This window comes from Atractosteus spatula, chromosome 9 (genome assembly GCF_055471065.1).
Source record: "Atractosteus spatula isolate fAtrSpa1 chromosome 9, fAtrSpa1.hap1, whole genome shotgun sequence".
Classification (NCBI taxonomy): Eukaryota; Metazoa; Chordata; class Actinopteri; order Semionotiformes; family Lepisosteidae; genus Atractosteus; species Atractosteus spatula.
This window is the reverse complement of record NC_142714.1, coordinates 15,581,665-15,601,231: the sequence shown is the minus strand read 5'-3', so window position 1 is coordinate 15,601,231 and position 19,567 is coordinate 15,581,665. Positions and strand designations below refer to the sequence as shown.

At 39.5% G+C, this 19,567-nt stretch overlaps 2 protein-coding genes across 2 annotated transcripts; one reads left to right on the top strand and one right to left on the bottom strand.

Annotated features, from left to right (window-relative positions):
- Positions 1 to 1,269: 1,269 nt before the first annotated feature.
- zfyve1 (zinc finger, FYVE domain containing 1) lies at positions 1,270 to 13,818 on the bottom strand. Its single transcript, XM_088925969.1, has 11 exons — positions 12,163 to 13,818; positions 11,292 to 11,796; positions 10,406 to 10,620; positions 9,716 to 9,822; positions 8,232 to 8,340; positions 7,698 to 7,795; positions 7,336 to 7,453; positions 5,327 to 5,497; positions 4,256 to 4,436; positions 3,812 to 3,928; positions 1,270 to 3,321 (listed from the first exon to the last, which is right to left on the bottom strand). Exons 1-11 carry the CDS (start codon positions 12,649 to 12,651, stop codon positions 3,089 to 3,091), a joined length of 2,343 nt encoding a protein of 780 aa, XP_088782095.1. The 5' UTR covers positions 12,652 to 13,818; the 3' UTR covers positions 1,270 to 3,088.
- An 817-nt stretch (positions 13,819 to 14,635) lies between these two features.
- On the top strand, positions 14,636 to 18,862 carry pigh (phosphatidylinositol glycan anchor biosynthesis, class H). The gene is made up of 5 exons (XM_088926069.1): positions 14,636 to 15,000; positions 16,552 to 16,761; positions 17,045 to 17,128; positions 18,122 to 18,205; positions 18,733 to 18,862. The coding sequence occupies exons 1-4, from the start codon at positions 14,824 to 14,826 to the stop codon at positions 18,191 to 18,193; spliced, it is 543 nt and encodes a 180-aa protein (XP_088782195.1). The 5' UTR covers positions 14,636 to 14,823; the 3' UTR covers positions 18,194 to 18,205; positions 18,733 to 18,862.
- Positions 18,863 to 19,567: the final 705 nt, after the last annotated feature.

Sequence of the window (19,567 nt, the reverse complement as noted above, 5' to 3'; positions counted from 1 at the left end):
CACGCAGGTTGAGTTCTGAGTACTCCCTGGCTTTGCCATCAGCAGCCAATGGGTGGGCTTGGATCGGAATTAGCAAAAACCTCACACTGACTGCTGCTTGTTTAGTTCTGTCCATAGCTTTATTTCTTGAGGTGCCTCAAGCGATGGGGGATGCCAATACATGTGTTGGTAAACTTCTACCGCTGCACCATCGAGAGCATCCTCACCAACGGGATCACCGTGTGGTATGGCAACACCTCTTCGCGAGAAAGAAAGGCACTGCAGAGAATGGTCAATATGGCCCAGAAGATCATCGGCTGCGGTCTCACCGAGATTAAACAGCTCTATGAGGACCGCTGCCGTGGTAGAATTCTGGCCATCACAGAGGCAAGTCACCACCCCGGGCATGAGCTCTTCACCCCACTGCCCTCAGGCAAGAGATATAAGAGCATACGGACACTTACCACTAGATTCTTCAATAGCTTCTATCCACAAGCAGTGAGATTGGCGAACACATTTAGCAATCCCCCTCGGACCACACCTACACCATCACCATCTACCTCATTATGATTTCTTATTTATTGCACATCTCCAGTCATTGTTTACACGTCTGTATTGTTTACATTCAAACTGTCTACATGTTTACTTGTACATTGTCTACTGTTTGTTTGTATATTGTCTTGATGCACTGTTTGCACTTTGTTTTGTTTTTTACACTTGTTTTACAATCAAGAGGCTTTCTGTAAGTAAGAATTCCATTGTACCAGTACCGGTTACATATGGCAATAAAGTTCAAGTTCAAGTTCAAGCTGAAAAGGATCAGCTGGTAGAACAAGTTACAGGGGAAATAAGTAGTTGCTACTCAATCTGGTGCTTGAGTGGGATGGAAGAGTCATTGTTACACTTATTAATGTGAATATAGGGAACTGGAGTCTAGCGCCAAGCTGAGTTCAATGTGGTAGTGCCCCTTTTGAGTAGAAGTGACAATTTGGTGAGTGTTGCAGATGGGTGATGTTGCACAGAAGTGTTCTGTTGACTTAAGTGACCGATTAATGAAAAGAAGACTTCTTATGACTAGAACCAAGTGAAGTGTAACTGAAAAGAAGACGACTGTGCAGTCTGGTAGGAATAATAACTTAAACGTGTCTGTTCCTTGTGAAAGGACACTTAAGCCTCAAGTTTAACCTTCATTTGCAATAGCTGTTATTAAGCTTTTTATCACTTGTTGTATAAAGATAAATCCTATCATACATTGCCTAACTAAATAATTAAAAGTGCAACACACGCCACTTTGAAATTATCTTGAATTTATTATTATAACTGCATACATAATACAGAAGACATGACAGTGTTCAATGCTTTGTGTACCTTTCCTTCACTTTGTTCATCTGTCATCCAGTTCCTGTTCTTATAAAACTGTTTGGGTTCCAAATTTCATAACTTAAAAGTATATCTGTCTCCACAAAACAATCAAGTTTCAAAATGCTGATCTCTCAGTTTAAAAATGGAAAATCATTTCAAGATGTATGTTTTGATTTTAGTCTATATGCAGCTGGTACCTATCAAGTTATTTTACGCCTAGTTGCTGCTTAATAAACTTTGTAGACCATGACTGCCATCATTTTCATTTAGCTCATACAACTGTATGAAGGTCTGTGAAATACTACCAGCTCAGAGTGTTACATACAAATTGGTAGTCATATTCACCAATGTATTATGATTTAGGCTGTGTGCTGCTGAGATCAGTTCAATGTTGTATTTCCACTGTGTTCCGTTTTGAGCATCAATAATGTCTACAGTAAATGATTGTACTAGCGGTACACAGTCATAATACAGGAGCCACAATGTTTTAAAATCTTCATTTCAGAACATGATCAAAACAGTAAGTTACTGTTCTCCTTTTGCTGCCCTTATGATCCATTCAATTACAGAATGTTGCTGCAACCGCTTTTAATTCTGTAAATAATCATTGCTCAGCTATGTAAATTTGTTCAAGGTGATTACAGCAATGGAATGAATCAAAAAGACAACATTCAGTGGAGGTCTGACTTAGATAGTTCCTTCTATACATCCAAAGCTATAAATAACTAGGAAATAATGCATGAAAAAAACAGCTTAAAGGGTTTCATTTTCTAATAAAAAAAAATGTTTTTCAGGCAGCTAAATCCATAGGGGTCCAATACAGATTAAGTTCCATCCATATGGACAAAAATCAGTTTAAGCAGAAAACAGTTTACATCCTTTCATTTCATTCAAGACAGTGCTAAATGTTAAAAGTACTGTGTCATGAGGAAAACTATCACACATGAAGATGAATTTCCTTCCCTATTCATCAAAGCTATCCTCTATTCCTTTGCAAATTTCAGTCATAATTTAGTTTTTAGCAAAATAGTGACATGCTTTGACTTGTTTAACAGGTGAAATGCATTTAAACAAAGACATTCTGTGTTGTAACAGTAAGACTCTGGCAGAAGTTCATTAGGGTAACTGGTTAAGTACATGGTCACACAAAGTAGTTGTGTTAAACAAGTGCTTCACTGATTTGGCATTGGTCTTGCAGAAATTTACACTAAGACTCTAGAATACATCGCAAGAGGGTAATCTACACAATTTGTTGATGTCTGCATTAGAACTTCAAAGAATGCTATATTTTTTCTGCCAATGCAATGTTTACTGTTCTCATGATTTAATCATTCTTTGGATTAATGGGTAAAAAATATATTTATACTTTATGGTATAAGCATATGGTATTTGCAACACGTTCGTATCTTAAGGACCAGTAATGTTTCATAATTCATTGGAGAAGAGATACAGAAGATATTAAAACTTAAGGGCAGAAGAGGCATGGAAGCTTGCAAAGGAAAAAGAGAAAAAGTCAGGGAGGACAAGAAGGTCTATAAATGTTCACTTCCTTATGGTAGTGGTTTGAAGGGTGATCTTTTCCTACATATATGAATGCCTAAAGACAATGAATCATCAAAATTCTATCTTTATGGTGTGCATCTACCACACACTGACTGAACCACTCTCAACTACAAGAGGAAGAAGAAGGGTCAAGTTCAATGCACAGTTCCATAGCTGGGGTTCGGGGGACAAGCGTGGGGCCCTGCTAGAGGTCCCCTGATTTCTGGTTGCAGTTAATACAGACTCGCACAGGGTGGTCCCAGCCTCGTGAGGGCACGGCCCTGCGTTCCGGGGAGCAGTCATCGCACACCCCCTGCCCACAGGCCCGGCAGTGGTGCTTGGACAGCTTGGCTGTGAACTCCCGCTGGCAGTGATGGCAGGACAGGATGTCCTGGTCTGGGACCCAGTACGCAGGCCTTGCGGCATCCTTCACTAGGCCTGTGGATCACAAACGCCACAAACCAAAGAGCACTCTTTGTTACTCAACAGAGCCTACAGTTCTATAAATCCTCCATGGAAACGTACTTGACGTGCTGTGCCTGCTCTCTCCTTAGTTTCACATTTTGAAAAATATCTAATAACTCAACTATGGCTCTATTGATTACTTTACTTTTTGGCCATTTCTATGTTGAAATCTTAAAACCTATTCTGTTTTGCATTAAAATTCTGCACAGTTTAATTTCAGCGCACAGTCAAGACGAATTTGTCCGCCTAAAATTTGTAAGTTGCAGTTTGAAACGTATAATGTATAAACGTATAATGGTGCCCCAACTGGAGGACAGGTGGAGTCACAGGCATGTTCATTGGTCATTTTCCCATCACCAGAACCACAAAACCTATATATAACATAGATCTTTTATGTCAGAACACTGTGCAAGATGCAAGTAGTTTTATAAATTCAGACGACGTAATGGACTACGCCACTTACCTAATGGGATGTCTATTGCAGTGACCACGGCTCCCAGAGTATTCTGTACTGCTTCCCCTACTTTCCTGGCTATGAGAGTTCCACCTTCATCATCCTCCAACTCAGCCTCGGACAGATCTGGTGGACACACAAGTGCAAAACAACAGCTGTCACCTTCAAGGCAGAACTGCCACCAACAAAAGAGTTCTCTGTACTTTTAATTGTTTGTGAAAAAAACTAATTTGGTTCTGTTTATGAGGGCCAATCAAATATTCAATCACGCCCAGTCTAAAGTGTTAAAACCTTCACATCCGTGAAAAACTAAAAATGCATACTGGAACCAAATTTCATAGCTGGCTTAACTACATTAGTCTTGACTTGAGAAGCAGCTTAGGATGTGTTACTGGTGAAACGCTTCTAAATACCGAATGGATCCATCACTCTCTTTTGTTCATTAAGTCGTACCTGGCCGGATGCCTCTCTGTTCGAAGCAGGAGTCACAGACACGGACAGGTGCCAGTCCCCAGCCTCTCTCTGGCACAGGTCTGGATTTGGCAGAACAGCAGTCACAGAATCCTTCTCCACAGGCCCGGCAGTGGTGCTTGGTGTCATTATCTTGGAACACCAAGCTACACTTGTGGCATTTCTAACAAGGTAGAAAACATCAGTTATAACCAATCTGTCCAGAAGAGATCCCCAAGAACTAATCTACCAAGAATAATATGCAAATACCGCAAAGTCTGTACCGATTTACCCCAAAAGTCTTGTGGCTGTAATTCTTGCCAAAGGTACCTCCATGAAATATTGAGCTCATGGATCCGAATACTTACTTTCAGATCAGAATAATTACTTAATGCAATTAACAGATTTCAGTTGTTTTCTTTAGTTTCTGCTATCATTTACTGATCTAGCCTATCTTAAGCTTAACCTTAGATCATAGACTTAGCATTCAAATTTTAAAATATTAAAAAGACTATGTATCATTCTGTAATATCCCCAAATGAGTCTCAATATATTCAATAGGCCTGTAGATCTTAACTAATTAAATCTTAACTGTGTTTTAATGAAAAGTAACATCTCAGAACAACAGACGCATGATACCACATTAAGCATTCTGCTACATGTACTGTATCTGTGTACAACTGTGGACACAAAATGGCACACTTTTTTTAGAATATGACTTGGGAAATATAATTCAATTACTTTTGACTTAAGTTGTGAATATATTTAAAATGTTCAGTAAGCCATTTTTCTGATATAGTCATTGCTTGGTACAGTTTGGGATGTTTTATTGTATGCAAAAGATGTCCAAACATCTCTGAAACCTTGTCTTTTAAACTTTATTAACAAGTCCTAAATCACAAATAATTAAAACACAGAAAAACAAGAAGTCAAGTTATAATCTACTGATGAATAAACATGGAATGGCAGGAGTTTGTCAAATCAGTTCATTTGTAGAAAACAAAAAATGCCCAGGTTACAACATAATTTACTTCACAGTTCAAGAAAAACTGAATGCCGTTACACCCTGCTCACCAGGATCAGCGAGTTAGGTTTCCAGTAGGCTGGGGCGATCTGATCTGTTAGCCAGGAGGTGACTGCTTTGGCAGGCTTGACACTCAGCTCGGAGACGGACTGTGCCATGAAGTTCACTCCATCCAACAGCCTCTGAGCGGCATTGTTGTTATCCTTCAGGAAGCCGTCAGACTGGAAAGAAAAAGCTTTTGAGAACACAGGCCCCACTCCTGCGGGGAAGAATGGAATCCCCTACCTAACAGCTCTTCTACTGGTACAAGTGTGTCTTTACATACATTTCTGCAAATGTTTAAGACTTTCTGGTGAGGAATGCCCTAAAATACGCATAACCAATGCAAATCTTACATAAGATAATACAGGATAAATTAGATTTACAGTTTATATAACTGAATGATGTATGGAAATCTTGAAATAACAAAAAGCCTAAAAAATGTTGAGACTTTTTTTTTTATTAAATGTGCCTTACAGTGACCCAAGGGGCTGGCATTTATTTGTCCTCAAAAAATACAGTGCATTCCAGTATTCATACCCCCGATGAAACAGGAACAAAAAACATCAGACACCAGAATTACTTATGGATTGGATAATGTTACTCACTTTTTAAAAAATCTAATAATATTACACAGTGATCATAATAGCTTTGCATGGGACAAAATAATATTTTTCATTAATTAATTGAATACCAGACAACAAGATGGGCACATTTATTTACACCTCTATGTAGTCTTTTAAATAAACTTCATAAACAAATGTACAATAACAATCTTTTGTTTTGGAAAAATGCAATGGAAGCCTCTGGAACTGTAATGAGAGCTCCAAAGATTTCCTGCTTCCCTGAGGCATAAAAGGGGCTAACACAAGGAAAACATTCGTTAGCAGCATTCATGCATCATCAAGGTCAGAAAGCTCTCTCAATATGCTGCCAAGTAGTCAGTGATCTCCACAAGGTGGAGGATGGCTATAAAAGAATTCACAAAAGCTAAATCTACCACTTTATACTGTAGTGTCCATTTTATATTTTGCCAAAATAGGCAATTAAACAAGTCACTGGAGGGCAACTGTAAATGATTTCAAAGTCAGCAGTTGGAGATATACAATACGCACTGGGATCTTCAGGATACAAAGTGCTGAAAACCACCACTGAGAGTTATTCACAGCTGGACTGCAAGGAAGAAGCGTCTTCTGAGGGCAAGTCACAAAAAGCAGCAACGCGAGCTTGCCAAACATCCTTTGAATAATAACTGAAACAATGTCTTATGGACAGCTGAAATAAAAATTGAACTTTTTGGACATACTCATCAGCATTATGTTTGGTATAAAAAGATAAAGCTCATGGTAAGGAAAGACTCATACACATTATGAAGTACTGTAAGGTGTTACATTATGTTTTCGGCTTGTTTGGAATCCACAGATGCTGGAACCCTTGTCACTACTGGGAAAATCATTAACTCCCAACACATACCTGGACATTTTGACCAAATACATGGTTCCTTCTGCCAAGAAGCTCAAGCTTGGCCAAAAATGGACATTCTAGCATAGCAATCACCCAAGGCATACAGTACATCCAAATCAACACAGGAATAGTTCTGCATACAATGTTCTTGACTGGCCATCTCTATCTCCTGGCCTAAATCCACTTGAATATTTGTAATTCTAACTCATGGTGGCTGTTCTATAAGAATCTTAAGGAGCAATTATCAGAGCAAATATTCATTAATGTACTCTCTGCAGTGTCAGAATCTCCAAGCACACTACAGGAGGCATCAGGTCAGTGTAATCCCTGCCACATAATACTCACTACTGAATAGTTGTGAATAAATGTGACCTTTCTGTTTTCTGGATTTAAATTATTGATGACAAATATAACTTTGCTTTTGACAATGCTATTATGATAACATACTGTACACAGTAACATACGATATCCACTGGTCAGAAACAAACTTTATAACATTGACAATTTTGGACAAATGTCTTTAAACTACTGCATACTGTGAGTTACTCCTTCCTACCCCAGGCCAAATGTGCTGAATTTCTGTACGAACAACAGTGTCCACAGGATCCATGTTGCCAAACCAGTACTGTCGGCTGCGGTAGATGACAGCACAGTTAGGACACTCGATCACGTACCTGCAAGCACAGCAAGGTTAACATCTGAGTTGCTCTGCATATTTTTCAAATGAGCATTAACTTACTGTTGAGCAAGTATAGAGGAAAAAAAACAATTAGGAAAGCAGAATATACCAAATAACTTTTTCTTTATTATTATGTATCAAGGCTTTGTCTTTCTGCCATTCCTAACATTATTGAAATAATCCGCATAGCATGTTGCCCAACCCCCTTACTTGAGCCGTGCAGAAAAGCAGAAACTCACCCAGACCAGGCGTATCTGGCCAGACCAAACCAGGGAGAATCTGACGACGCAGACGTCTTGGGAACGACAATCACCTCCTTCCCAGCTTCATAGCATGCCTGCACATCACAATAGCAGCCCACAGCACAGGACATTCATCAGGGCAACATATCCAATTTGAATTAAAAAAAAAATAGTTTCTAATTGACTAATATGACGCCACATTCTAAGCAACAGTTTTCCAAACACATTCCTGGAGGACAAGTCTCTATGATATTTCATATTTACGTATCAATAATTTATTAGCAAAGAGGCAACTGGAGCAACCATACAGCCTTCATTTGTTACTCCTCTCCTTCTTTTATTCTATTATATAATCTATACGACAGTATAAAGTTGCTATTCTGGGTTTCCAAACAAACAAGCAACATGTTCCAACATTTACTCCTACCACACATGCTATGAGTCCACATTCCACGTCAAACAAAAAGATAAAACTGCATCAATGTCTGTAAAGAGACCTGTACTCTCTGATCGGTCCCTGTTCACACTCACCTTGCAGGTGAAGACTCTGTTGTCATACTGCGCAGAGTAACGACAGCGATGCTTGGCTTCGTGAGGCACCCCCTCCTTCATGTGATTCATGCTATTCTTGCAGCCAGATCTGACATGAAAGAGCCATCACTAAAGTGAGGAAGGCCCTTTCTGGACTAGTAAAATACAGATTCAATACCAACGTAGCATCTAGTCCACAACAATCAAATATCATATCACACTACTGTATAAACACAACATGATTTTTGGTCTAGTCACATTAATGTGAAGAAAAAAGAAGTTATGATACTAAGACACTCTGTTTTGAAATGTAAGATATTGTGATACTTTCTTTATTAAAGGGGAACTGCAACTGCATTTTTATGTTTTGTGGTTTGAAAGAAGAATCAACATTGATGAGTGCATTTCAAACCACAATGAAAGTAAAATGTACACAGTGACTTGTAGAACCTCCTATTAACATAATAAAACAGACTACATTTCCAGGTATTTACAGCACCATGTTCTGAGATTCAGAATGAGCCAACAAAACCTCCGGTGATGTGTTGCGGCCATATGACATTGTAAACAAACAGGCTTGTGAATACAACTCTTTTAATCCAACAGAAATATTGTTTTAGATTTCAAGATGGTTTTGCAGACGAATACAACTTACTTGTTAACTCTGCATGCAGATCACGTTGGAACATTTCTGTGATGAAATGTCTGCTGCACAACCTGTACTTATTCGCTCGTACATCACATTACATTAGTCATGACAGTGACAAGTGAGCAGGAAGGGCTTCTTCATGTTGCAGTTCATAGGAAGTCGAATGTGAGTTTGCAATAACATGGCAACTGACAATATTTTCACAAAGTTAACAATTTTGTGCTTAATTCAAAATGTAATACATTTTTTTATAATGTCAATGAATTTTTTTGTTGCCAAGATTTAATAACTGGTCTGAGAAATTGGGACTGCAGTTCCCCTTTAAGGTAACTGATTTACTGTCTTCATTTTTCTTTTTTGAATGCTAACTTTCAACAACAAACCATAAAATGAAAGGAAATATGTTAACCTAAGAGCTATCTGTGAGATCAGTGAAGTCCCTGATCTATCTAGAAACCCTGGCAATGTTAAGCTTCTAATTGAAAAACAGGCCCTACAGGCTAAAACCACAGCAAGAGCTGATAAGCATGAGTTAACTAACAATGGATAACATCTTTCAATTCAGTTTATTAAATGAAAATGAAGATCTGTTGAGATAATGAGTGGTTGAACCAAGCTCCACCATTTTTGACCTCATTAACTTAGAGAAAACACCATGCTACACGTTTCTCAGGAATATCTTAATAACGGCTGAGTTTTAGCTCAACAAGCTGTACAAACTCCCTCTGGTGTCTGTTTGTGCTAATCCTCTGGAAAAGCACTGTAAATGGGTAGCATTACATCAACATAATCTGCACTGCTGTACAACTATTTCACTGCACAAGAGAAGACTCACCCACAACTGAGGCAGAGGCTGGAGCAGGTGAAGTATTCATCAGGGAAGAAGGAGCTATGAGCCAGGTAATCATCAGGAATCTCCCCATTGAAACGCTCACTGAGAGCCTAAGGACATTAAAAATATTACTGATCCACTAGTACCGTACATCTACGTATGACCCTGTGTAAATTACTATAACACTAAGGGGAAACAAGCTCATGTACATTTTCCCAAAATTAGTTTGTCATACGTACTGTATATTTCTTAATAAAATCAAACAGGTGTGCTTCATTTTGTAAAAATAAAGGTGAGCAAGAGCTACTCTCCCCTAACCCGGTTCTTTGAAAATTTGATTCTGAAAAATTTTCTCCTAGTAATTTAGACAGCCAAATCAGAAAAAGGTAAAAAAAAATATATCATGCTGTCATGACCACTTATGGTCCTTTTTCAGTTTTAGAACTCATGAGCATTCACAAATTCTCACTAAGAATTAATCTTCAAGAACGATGTTTTAAAAGAACAAGTTACATGTACAGATATTTCTCTCTAGACGAATGCATGAGGCACTGACACTGGGAATGATTTCTGGTTCCTTTTTTCCTGAAATGTGAACAGACCACAACATGTTTGTCGGGAAAGGTGGAACCAGTGCTGCACAGATGCAAACACCCCACCCACACACACAAAGCACCCCAGGGAGCACTATACCTGCAGGGCTTTGAAGATGACACGGGGGGGCCTGGGGGAGCGCATGGTGTTGTTGCTGAGCTGCTGCTCCAGAGTGCGAAGAAGTCCACTGAAGTTCGTCGGGGGGTTGTAGGTGCGAGTGCCCCGGTACTGAATGGAGCTGAAGGCCTCAGGAAAGTGGCCGAGCTTCCTGAAGCGCTCCTGCAGCAGCCTCTCCACAGACTCGGAGGGCTTATCTAAAGGATAGAACAAGGAGAACGGTTATTTGTGAGAAGAGAGACACGTGTGGGACATAACATTGTATAGAAGGATATATTGTTAACCATCAATATATAATACATGCTTTAAGAGGACCCAGGGAAGGGTCATTTATAACCGGTATTTCCGGAACGAAACACTGAAAATACTCAATATAGAACTGGGCAAGATGGCCGCCAAGGATAACCAGCTGACCCGCTGTTGGAAAAGGCCTATGCAGCGAAACAAGGAGACACAGCTGAACCACATCAGGAAACAGAATATAAATGCCCCAGAAGCGGTGAGCTGGCACGGAAGCTGATAAGGTGAATGCGTTTTGGAGGAAGGAGAGGTTTTGGATTGTGCTGGAAAGAAATAAGGAATTACGGACAGTTTACAATTTACGACTACGAATTACGGATTACGACTTGGTTACGGTGCGGATTGGTGTGGACATACGGACTTGGAAATTTGGATTGTTTAAGGATACTGGAAACGGATTACGGATCGGAATTGGAAAACATACGGACAAAGATTGGAGATGATCAGTGTGGTGTGAGTAACATCCCTTTTACACCTGCTTTTCCCCCGGCGACACCACAATGCGTATAAATCCAAAATCAACCCAGAGAACTATTCTGGCATGCAAAGATGACCTCAGCCCACTGACCTGACCCAAGCAGCTTAGTGTGCACAGTCTCGTGGAAGATGATAACTGCAGGCCCAAGGGTGGAGAGTGGCACGTCCAGGCCACACCGGGCAGTGGTAGCCTTCAGCTCCTTGGTGAAGTGTTTCAGATACGCATCCGAGGCATCGCCGAGAAACTTGAACAAGTCATCGTGGAGACGGTCGGCGTGCGTGCGGTAGATGACCAGGTCGGACACAGCAAGGACTTTCAGCAGCAGTCGGGTCCGCTGGCCCATTTTGGAACTGGCTCCCAGCAGCCCCTCTGTGTCGATCACCACCACGCCGTGGATGGGGTCCAGCGCGGCCCACACCCCAACCGTGCAGGAATCCTGGGTGGGTGAGGTCTTGAACACCTCCCTGCCCAGGAAGAAGGTGTGGTTCAGCGTGTGAGACTTGCCCTCCCCCGTGTTTCCAAAGATGGAAACCACTTTCAGGAGGTCATCCGGCCTGCAGTCTAGCTTCTTGACAAATTCTTCCTCATCCTTCACCTAAGGAGCAGTTTCATTTGAAGAGACAACATCATTAGTGCAATGGCACATACAAAAGACCTCGGGTTAATGAACAAATATCACCATGTGAACATGATTGTGATCATTTTGATTTTCCAATGAAATGCTTATTGCTTGTGTTTTTCAGTACGTTACAGTGATGTGTCATGCTGAAGACGTGATCCAAGACATCCAAACGTTCAGAAGAAATGTGGCAAATTAATGAAGAGAACGTGTTCAATATCCCAAACCTCGTTTGGAGGGAGCTTTTTCGTATCATCCCTGTTCTACACTGCTAGAAGTATCTAAGCACTGACTGGCCCATCACAGCTTTGAGTTCCACCTCATGCAGACACACAAACACACCTGTATCTCCTCATTCTCGTCCACAAGGAGGAAGCTGCAGACTTTCTCGAGAAGCTTCGCCTTCTGAGTCTCCGGGTCGTCTTCCCCAGCATCGGGACCAGCCTCCGGGCTCTTGCAAGGAGGATAGAGGGAGAGCGGGTGTTTCCTCTTGTTCACCCCGCTGTGGGTCCGCTTCTGGCAGTCCAGGCACAGGTTGGTCTTGCAGCCTTGACAGCGGACCACCGCCCTCTGCCGGCCGCCGTTCCCCGCGCCGGCGCCGCCTCCCTTGCAGCTGTTGCAGAAGGGCACGTGGCCGGGTCTGACGCGAGTCCGCTCGTGGTTCCTCAGGCGCTCCTGGCGGTGGAGCTCGAGCTCGCAGCGCACGCACTGCAGGCTGCCGCACTCGTCGCACTCGTACACCGCCTCCTCCGAGCCCCCGCACGCGTAGCTCTCCTGACACACCAGGCTGGTGTTCACTCCCTTTTCCGAGGACGGACCTTGGCCACTCATTGTCGTTCGCTTAATGGATGCTCACACAAGTTCATACGAATAAGAAGCTCTACAGGGCCACAAACTAGGTTTTCCTAATACTTAGTGCTTTATCCACACAATTATACTGGAAAAGACTTTAGCCCTTACACCTTGATCTTGCCTTTGTTTCATGTGACGTTCAAGCTTTTTTTACAATTTAAGCATATTGCAAACAATCTTAATCTTGCTGACTGAAGTTAAGACAAATCTCTTCAATAATATTTAAATAACGTGATGACTTTGTAAATAAAAAACTTTACATAGCTTAGTTCAATATACACATGAAATCTTAAATATCGTTATAAAACCAAAACAAAGCAGATGCAAATAAAGAAGAAATGAGTGGACGAATGATTTTTTGAAGTGTGTTGTTTGTCTACAATAAACCTGAATTCAGAACGGAATGCTTACATTATTAAAGTATCCCTATATTCTCGCATTTCGTTTAAATTCGTGTTATGAGGTCTAAAAAAGGCATGCTTATTCTCGCAATGCCTTGATTTCAGATTGCCTTCAAAAACAGTTTCAAAATTCTCAAACCAAAACTATATCAACTGAGCCTAGAAAAAAAATCGAGTACGACGTTTTAATCGAAATAATAAATGTAAAGCAGTCCACAATTCTACCTTTAATATTAACCGTAGAAAAACAACACTAAAAATTAGTGTATGATCAAATATATCTCCCTGAAATACTTAAGTCATAACGTCAATATATTAAAAACATTTTTCCAATATTGTAAACAGTTGCCGTTTCCTGTATACCACAGCCTAAGCACAATTAAATGAGGTATGCCGTTTTTAAATAAATGGACACTTAAAAAGACAAAATCGATCACTTAAATAACATAGAAAAATCGAATTTTTATATTCATAAAAAAAACAAGCGCCCCATGTAACAACATAAGATAGTGACTCAGGAATCCTTTACCGCTTGGTTTGAATATAGCACTGTTTTCCTACTTAAAGAAATTGCAAGAACCGTTTCAGCACTGTAAAATAATAATAACGTTGCAAAAAAAAAGTACTAGAACGCAAATAAAAACGAAGGTTTATATTACAAGTATTTCACTCCCCAGAAGATCTCTTTCTATGTTGTTGCCAGGCTAGATCAGCTGATCGGGTTATTTTCAGTCGCAGGCCAAATGTCAGGGTGGAGAGACCGTGCTCAAAACCACAGCATTCTGGGAGCTGTAGTCTTTGGTGTACTTAATTACTATACGGAGCTGCTATTAAGAAGATAAATACCAATTCACCTCCAAGTACGTTTTTACATTCAATTTCAAATTAATTCCTGCTTACTTGTCAACTTAATTTTTTTCTCTCTTCGAAACTGGCGTTATTCAATTGGGTAATAATATTTTTGTTGAGTTTATTTCTTCACAATTTAGTTGTTTGATAATAGAGATGCCGTAAGAGTGAAATTCGTATTCTAAATAAAAACGGAATTTTGAACCTAAGAAATTGAAGAATTGTGACATTCTGAAATGCTACAAACTTATGTCGTACTACACGTTTTGCTGAAGAGAAACACATTTCCGTCGTTTTTTCTCGACTGTTTCCAGAAACGTTTTAATTTCCAGAAAACTCATTCCACTCTAAATCCAGAAATATAGACTTTATTAAAAGGAGACATCACGCTACTTAACTTCACCACGATAATATCATCTATCGTCCCTATCACCTATTATAGCGTCTCTCGAGCGCGGGGAATTGTGGGATTTGTACAAATCCGACGTATTCTTGGGTAAACAATGTAAAAAGCAAATCGTTTCATATTCAGGAACTTTGTTTAATGGAAAGATTTATTATCATTCCAAACAACCTCCCTCTCTAATGCATACCTGACGCTTCTGCAACCATATTTTTTGTGAACAAAGTTTTCATTTTCTGTTTCGGTCAACAATTGTATCAGTCAGTAAGAACTACATCTCCCATGGGTCAGCTGGTGCCTTAAAAGTGTTTACATCATTTCTGTGCGCTATTTAAAGCAGGTTTTGGTGGCTTTTACGTTTTTCTCTATGGTGCAAGTTATGTTTTTATAAAGGGAATACGCATGTGGTTAGTAATGGTACTGTGTTATTTTGCACTGTGAATAATATGTAATTTTAGGCAAAGTATGCTTTAGTTGCTGCTTCGTAAAATACACAGTATGTCTGAGGACAAGTACAGCGATATAAACGGCAATACTATATTGCTGAATAGCTGCAGTCATTCAAGTTTTTGCAGAGAGTTCACTATCAGCACTCCAAAGGTGTCTCTGCGCAAGATAATGGCGTACACGTGTTCAGTGTGGCTGATCGCCTATGCTGTTTTTCTTATTACCGAGGTAAGTTAAAAAAAAAGTGGTGTTAGTGAGGTCCATGGCAGTTTCGTGCCGTGCTGAGTGATATCAGCTGCCCATATAATAAGAACTAAAGGTGTAGGGGGGGGGAAATAAAGCATGCTTTGTTATCCATAATCATAAAAAAATGTTTTTAAAAGGTTACCTCAGAATAAGAAAATACGTTTGTCAAACTTATTCTGGTGTAAAGTTCTTTACAGCAGTTTTTACGATTGGTTTTTGAATATTTTAAATGAAAGCAAGAGACGACGACACAAGTGTGAGATACTGCAGGGGTGGTTTATGCTTTGTTTTGTAAATACTTTTTAAAAGCATTTTAAGAGGCTTTCAGCAGTGACAGCTACTATGTGTTAGCAGCAAAGTTACCAAAGGAAAGGAAATGTCTTTGTGTGTTTGACACTGTTCAGAAATCTGTGCTCTTATATGCAAAAGTTGCGTTTTTAGTAACGCGTGTCCTTCCATTCTTCACCGTGCATTTTAATCCTTTTTAGAATTGTTCGGATTTGCTTTATTTTGAACCCATCAGCTGTTGGATTGCAGGAACAAAGTTGACATCTTTCTCTGGATACTAATCGCATGCAAGCGTCATTAAGAGTAATTCATCCTGATAGAAGTGACACTGCTTTTTAGATGTATGCATAATTGATTGAGATTTACAAAATAACAATGTCGCACAAGGATAAAAAAATGGGTTTGAGTAGAGCACAACATATTAATGACTTATTCAACTGATGCCTTTGACCAAGGCGATCTTCATGAAAAACCATTAGCTTTGAAAAATAAAACCGTACAAATGTATGTTGTTGTTGTTGATGATAATGTGTATTATGGCATAAGAAGAAAAGAGTCATTTAATCCAATACTTCAACATGAAGCTATATATACCCAGTCTTAAATATACAGAAATGGACAGTAGGAAAACGTTTAATTTGCCAGGAGCCATATCACTCTGCAACTCACAACTGGCAACCCACTGAAGCTAAGCAGGTGTGAGCCTCGTCAGTACCTGGATGGGAGACCTCCTGGGAAAAACTAAGGTTGCTGCTGGAAGAGGTGTTAGTGGGGCCAGCAGGGGGCGCTCACCCTGCTGTCTATGTGGGTCCTAATGCCTCAGTATAGTGACGGGGACACTATACTGTCGCCGTCCTTTGGATGAGACGTAAAACCGAGGTCCTGACTCTCTGTGGTCATTAAAAATCCCAGGGTGTTTCTCGAAAAGAGTAGGGGTGTAACCCCGGCGTCCTGGCCAAGTTTCCCACTGGCCCTTACCAATCATGGCCTCCTAATAATCCCCCTCTATGAATTGGCTTCATTACTCTGCTCTCCTCCCCACTGATAGCTGATGTGTGGTGAGTGTTCTGGCGCACTATGGCTGCCGTCGCATCATCCAGGTGGATGCTGCACATTGGTGGTGGTGGAAGGGAGTCCCCATTACCTGTAAAGCGCTTTGAGTGGAGTGTCCAGAAAAGCGCTATATAAGTGTAAGCAATATATTATTATTATTATTATTATTATTATTAATTGGTTTTCTTTCAGAATACTACTGTATTGTCAGCTGCCATATTTGTTACTCTTTTGGGGATGATGCTTCACCTTCACTTTGTGAAAATAGACCACGAGTCGCTTCTCATTATCGGCTCTCTGGGGATTCAGATGTCTTCCTCTTATGCATCAGGGAGAGAGAGCACAACCTTCATAGAGATGGGCAAGGTCAAAGACATTGTCATTAATGAAGCCATTTACATGGTAAGTGGAGCAGAAGAAAGTGGTTCTTTAGACAGACAGTAACGTGTTACTCAGTGGGTAATTCATTACTTTTTTACAAAAAAGTTATTGTCTATTCTCTGATTCCTCTTGTTTGTACCTGTAATTTCACTCCCAGATGACTGTCAGTTTTATCTACTATACCAAAAAAAAAATTTGGTTTATAATAGTACAGTTGTACTGTTACGGATAACAGAATTTTGTCTCTTTGTGTCTGTGGCCACATTTTTCAAATTTGTGCTTCACTTTGTCTCCCACTTTTCAGCAACGGGTGATTTACTACCTTTGTATACTGTTAAAAGATCCGTCAGATCCCAATGGAGTGGCTGATGTTGTACCTCTTTTTCAGGTAAGATCTGAAAAATATCAGTCACATTGTTACCAGTATGATGTTTAAGACAAATTTAACTAGCAGTTATGACGATCATATATTTTCTAAATCAGTCTGTAAATCAAAAATCTTGTCTAATTGAAGTTCAGTTAGACTCCAGGATTTCTTGTGTAGTCGTGTTTTCTGTAGCTGTCACAAGGTAGCGGTGTAGTGTAGTAGTTGGGGCTCTGGATACACAGTTGGAGGGTTGTGGGTTCAAATTCCTGTTGGAATGCTGCTGTTGTAGTCTTGAGACAATCACTCAAATTGCCCTGTTTTGTAAAAATGCCCTGCTATATTAATGGGTCTCATCCATCTAGGTGTTAATGTAAATGAGAATTAGTTCTCAGTTGTCTTGCCTGGTATGAATTTGGTAAAAGGAATAAGGAATGTAGGATAGACAGTAGTCCATTTGAATAAATCAAGAAATATTTGAGGTGCCATTTCATGTCTTTCATCTCCCAATTAGTTCATGTCACCTCAAACCTGGTAGCTGGTTTCTGTATGGGAAATGTACATAGTTCATTTATAGGCTGAAAATCTCATACTTACATAGTACTTTTCCTTCCCACAGATCTCAGAGATCTTTAGGATCTTGCTTTAAATAGCAGCACTTCATCCATCATTGAAGTGCAACACCCACCAGGGACAGACATGGCACCCATTCCGCTGTGCAGTGGGACTTCTGAAGCAGATCAGACGTAGAAGTGAGAAATTGTTTCCCCAGTTGAATTAATGGGAATTTGAGTTGTTAACTCTCTCATACCTATGGCAGTATAGAACAAGTTACCCGGACATGTCAGAGCAAATATAATTGTTTTTTTCAATAAACAGCAGGATGGGATCCTCGGATTAATGAATTTCTAGCTACCAAATGAGATGGATATGCCAAATTGCCTTACTCTACTCTTTCACAAAGCGATAAGTGTTTGTGGTTTACCCGTTAAGAAAAAATCAGTTTCTTTTTTTCAGAGTTCTAAACCACGTTTGAGTTGCCTGGACAAAGTATATAAGAGCTGTCAAGAAATTATTGGACAGTGCTAAGAAAATGTCAAGGTAAGCTGCAACATCTCCCAGAGTACCTCTCTCTGTATTTTGTCATGTTTGTTCTTTTGAAATGATGGACAGAATTACCTTGCTTGTTCAGTCCCTGTGTATATTTTAAGCATTATCTGGTGCTATGGATTGTAAGGCATAAACATAATCTGATATCTCTGAATGATTCCTGTAATTGTTTACTTTGTAAATCTATTGCAATAGCTTTCATTTAATCATTTTGCAGAAACATTAGAAATTTGCCTAGCAATCTCTCAAATGATGTTTTATTTCTGTTTGATTCTTTTCTGGGCATTTTGCCAAATATTAAATTATAAACGTGATGCAACCTGTTACACTTATTTTGTGGTGTAGTTTGCATATCAACTTTAATAGTTCTGTAATGTTTTGTTCAGCTCTGCACTTTTTGTGCTGTTTCAGAATGTTTGGCAGTGTTCATGCTAAAACGGGTTAGGCTTCAGCATGTCCAGATGTACAACAGATACTCTTGTCGAACATGTGAATGAAACTATTTTTTTTAATTCAAGTTTAATGTAAAGAATATTCCTGAACACCAAGAAGATGAAGACTAGAAGAGCAGTTGCATCACTCAACAAAACTATATTCTCGCAGTGATGGTAATTTTCTAAAGCCAGTACTCCTGGGATTGCTGTGGAAGAATGACCTTCCAAAGCAAGGATAACGCATCACCAATAATTTCAATAGCACACAATATTTTCTGCTTATAATACAGAAGAAAAAAAAATTGTCTATAAAAACAAAGTATTGCCTGTCTGAATTAAGGTTCCTTCATGGTTAAATTGATACATTTTAGGTTTTGGGTTTTGTGCTGTCTTACATGTATACAGCGTCTTATACAGGGCCCTCAAATACTATAGGGGCAGCTTTTTTGGCCTTATAATTTGAATGATAGGTTAATTTGAATGATTAGAACAATATATATATATATTATTTTAGGGTAATTAATGTATCCATTGGATAATATTAGAACAAATGCATTGAGTTTAATAATGGTTTTAAAGCAAAAAAGTTTTGCCTTTGTTGTTCTAACAGTTTCAATTTCAGTACTATTCATTAGTTTGTGATTGGCTGTGGTCTACAAAAGATTTTTTTTTACAATTCCTCTGCAAGGAATCGACTCGCACGGTTTTACAGTACTTATATCAATGAGTGCAATGTCCCAAAATGTCTGTACAGTAAACTTCATGAAAACTCTAATGTCCTGCTTAGAAAACAAGTCAAGACCTAATATGTACTGTACCAAAGACTAACAATAAATGTAATGCACTTAACCCAAATTGTCCTTTCCTTCTGTTTCTTTGGGGTGATTTTCACTATTCTGCTAAACTTCTTTCAGTTGTT

Coding starts and splice junctions, on each gene's coding strand:
- zfyve1 (XM_088925969.1), bottom strand. CDS start 12,651: ATGAGTGGCCAAGGTCCGTCCTCGGAAAAGGGAGTGAACACCAGCCTG. Junction 11,797..12,162: donor ACGAGAATGAGGAGATACAG/GTGTGTTTGTGT, acceptor ACTGCTCCTTAG/GTGAAGGATGAGGAAGAATT. Junction 3,929..4,255: donor ACAGAGAGGCATCCGGCCAG/GTACGACTTAAT, acceptor TGTGTCCACCAG/ATCTGTCCGAGGCTGAGTTG.
- pigh (XM_088926069.1), top strand. CDS start 14,824: ATGTCTGAGGACAAGTACAGCGATATAAACGGCAATACTATATTGCTG. Junction 15,001..16,551: donor CTGTTTTTCTTATTACCGAG/GTAAGTTAAAAA, acceptor GTTTTCTTTCAG/AATACTACTGTATTGTCAGC. Junction 16,762..17,044: donor TTAATGAAGCCATTTACATG/GTAAGTGGAGCA, acceptor CCCACTTTTCAG/CAACGGGTGATTTACTACCT.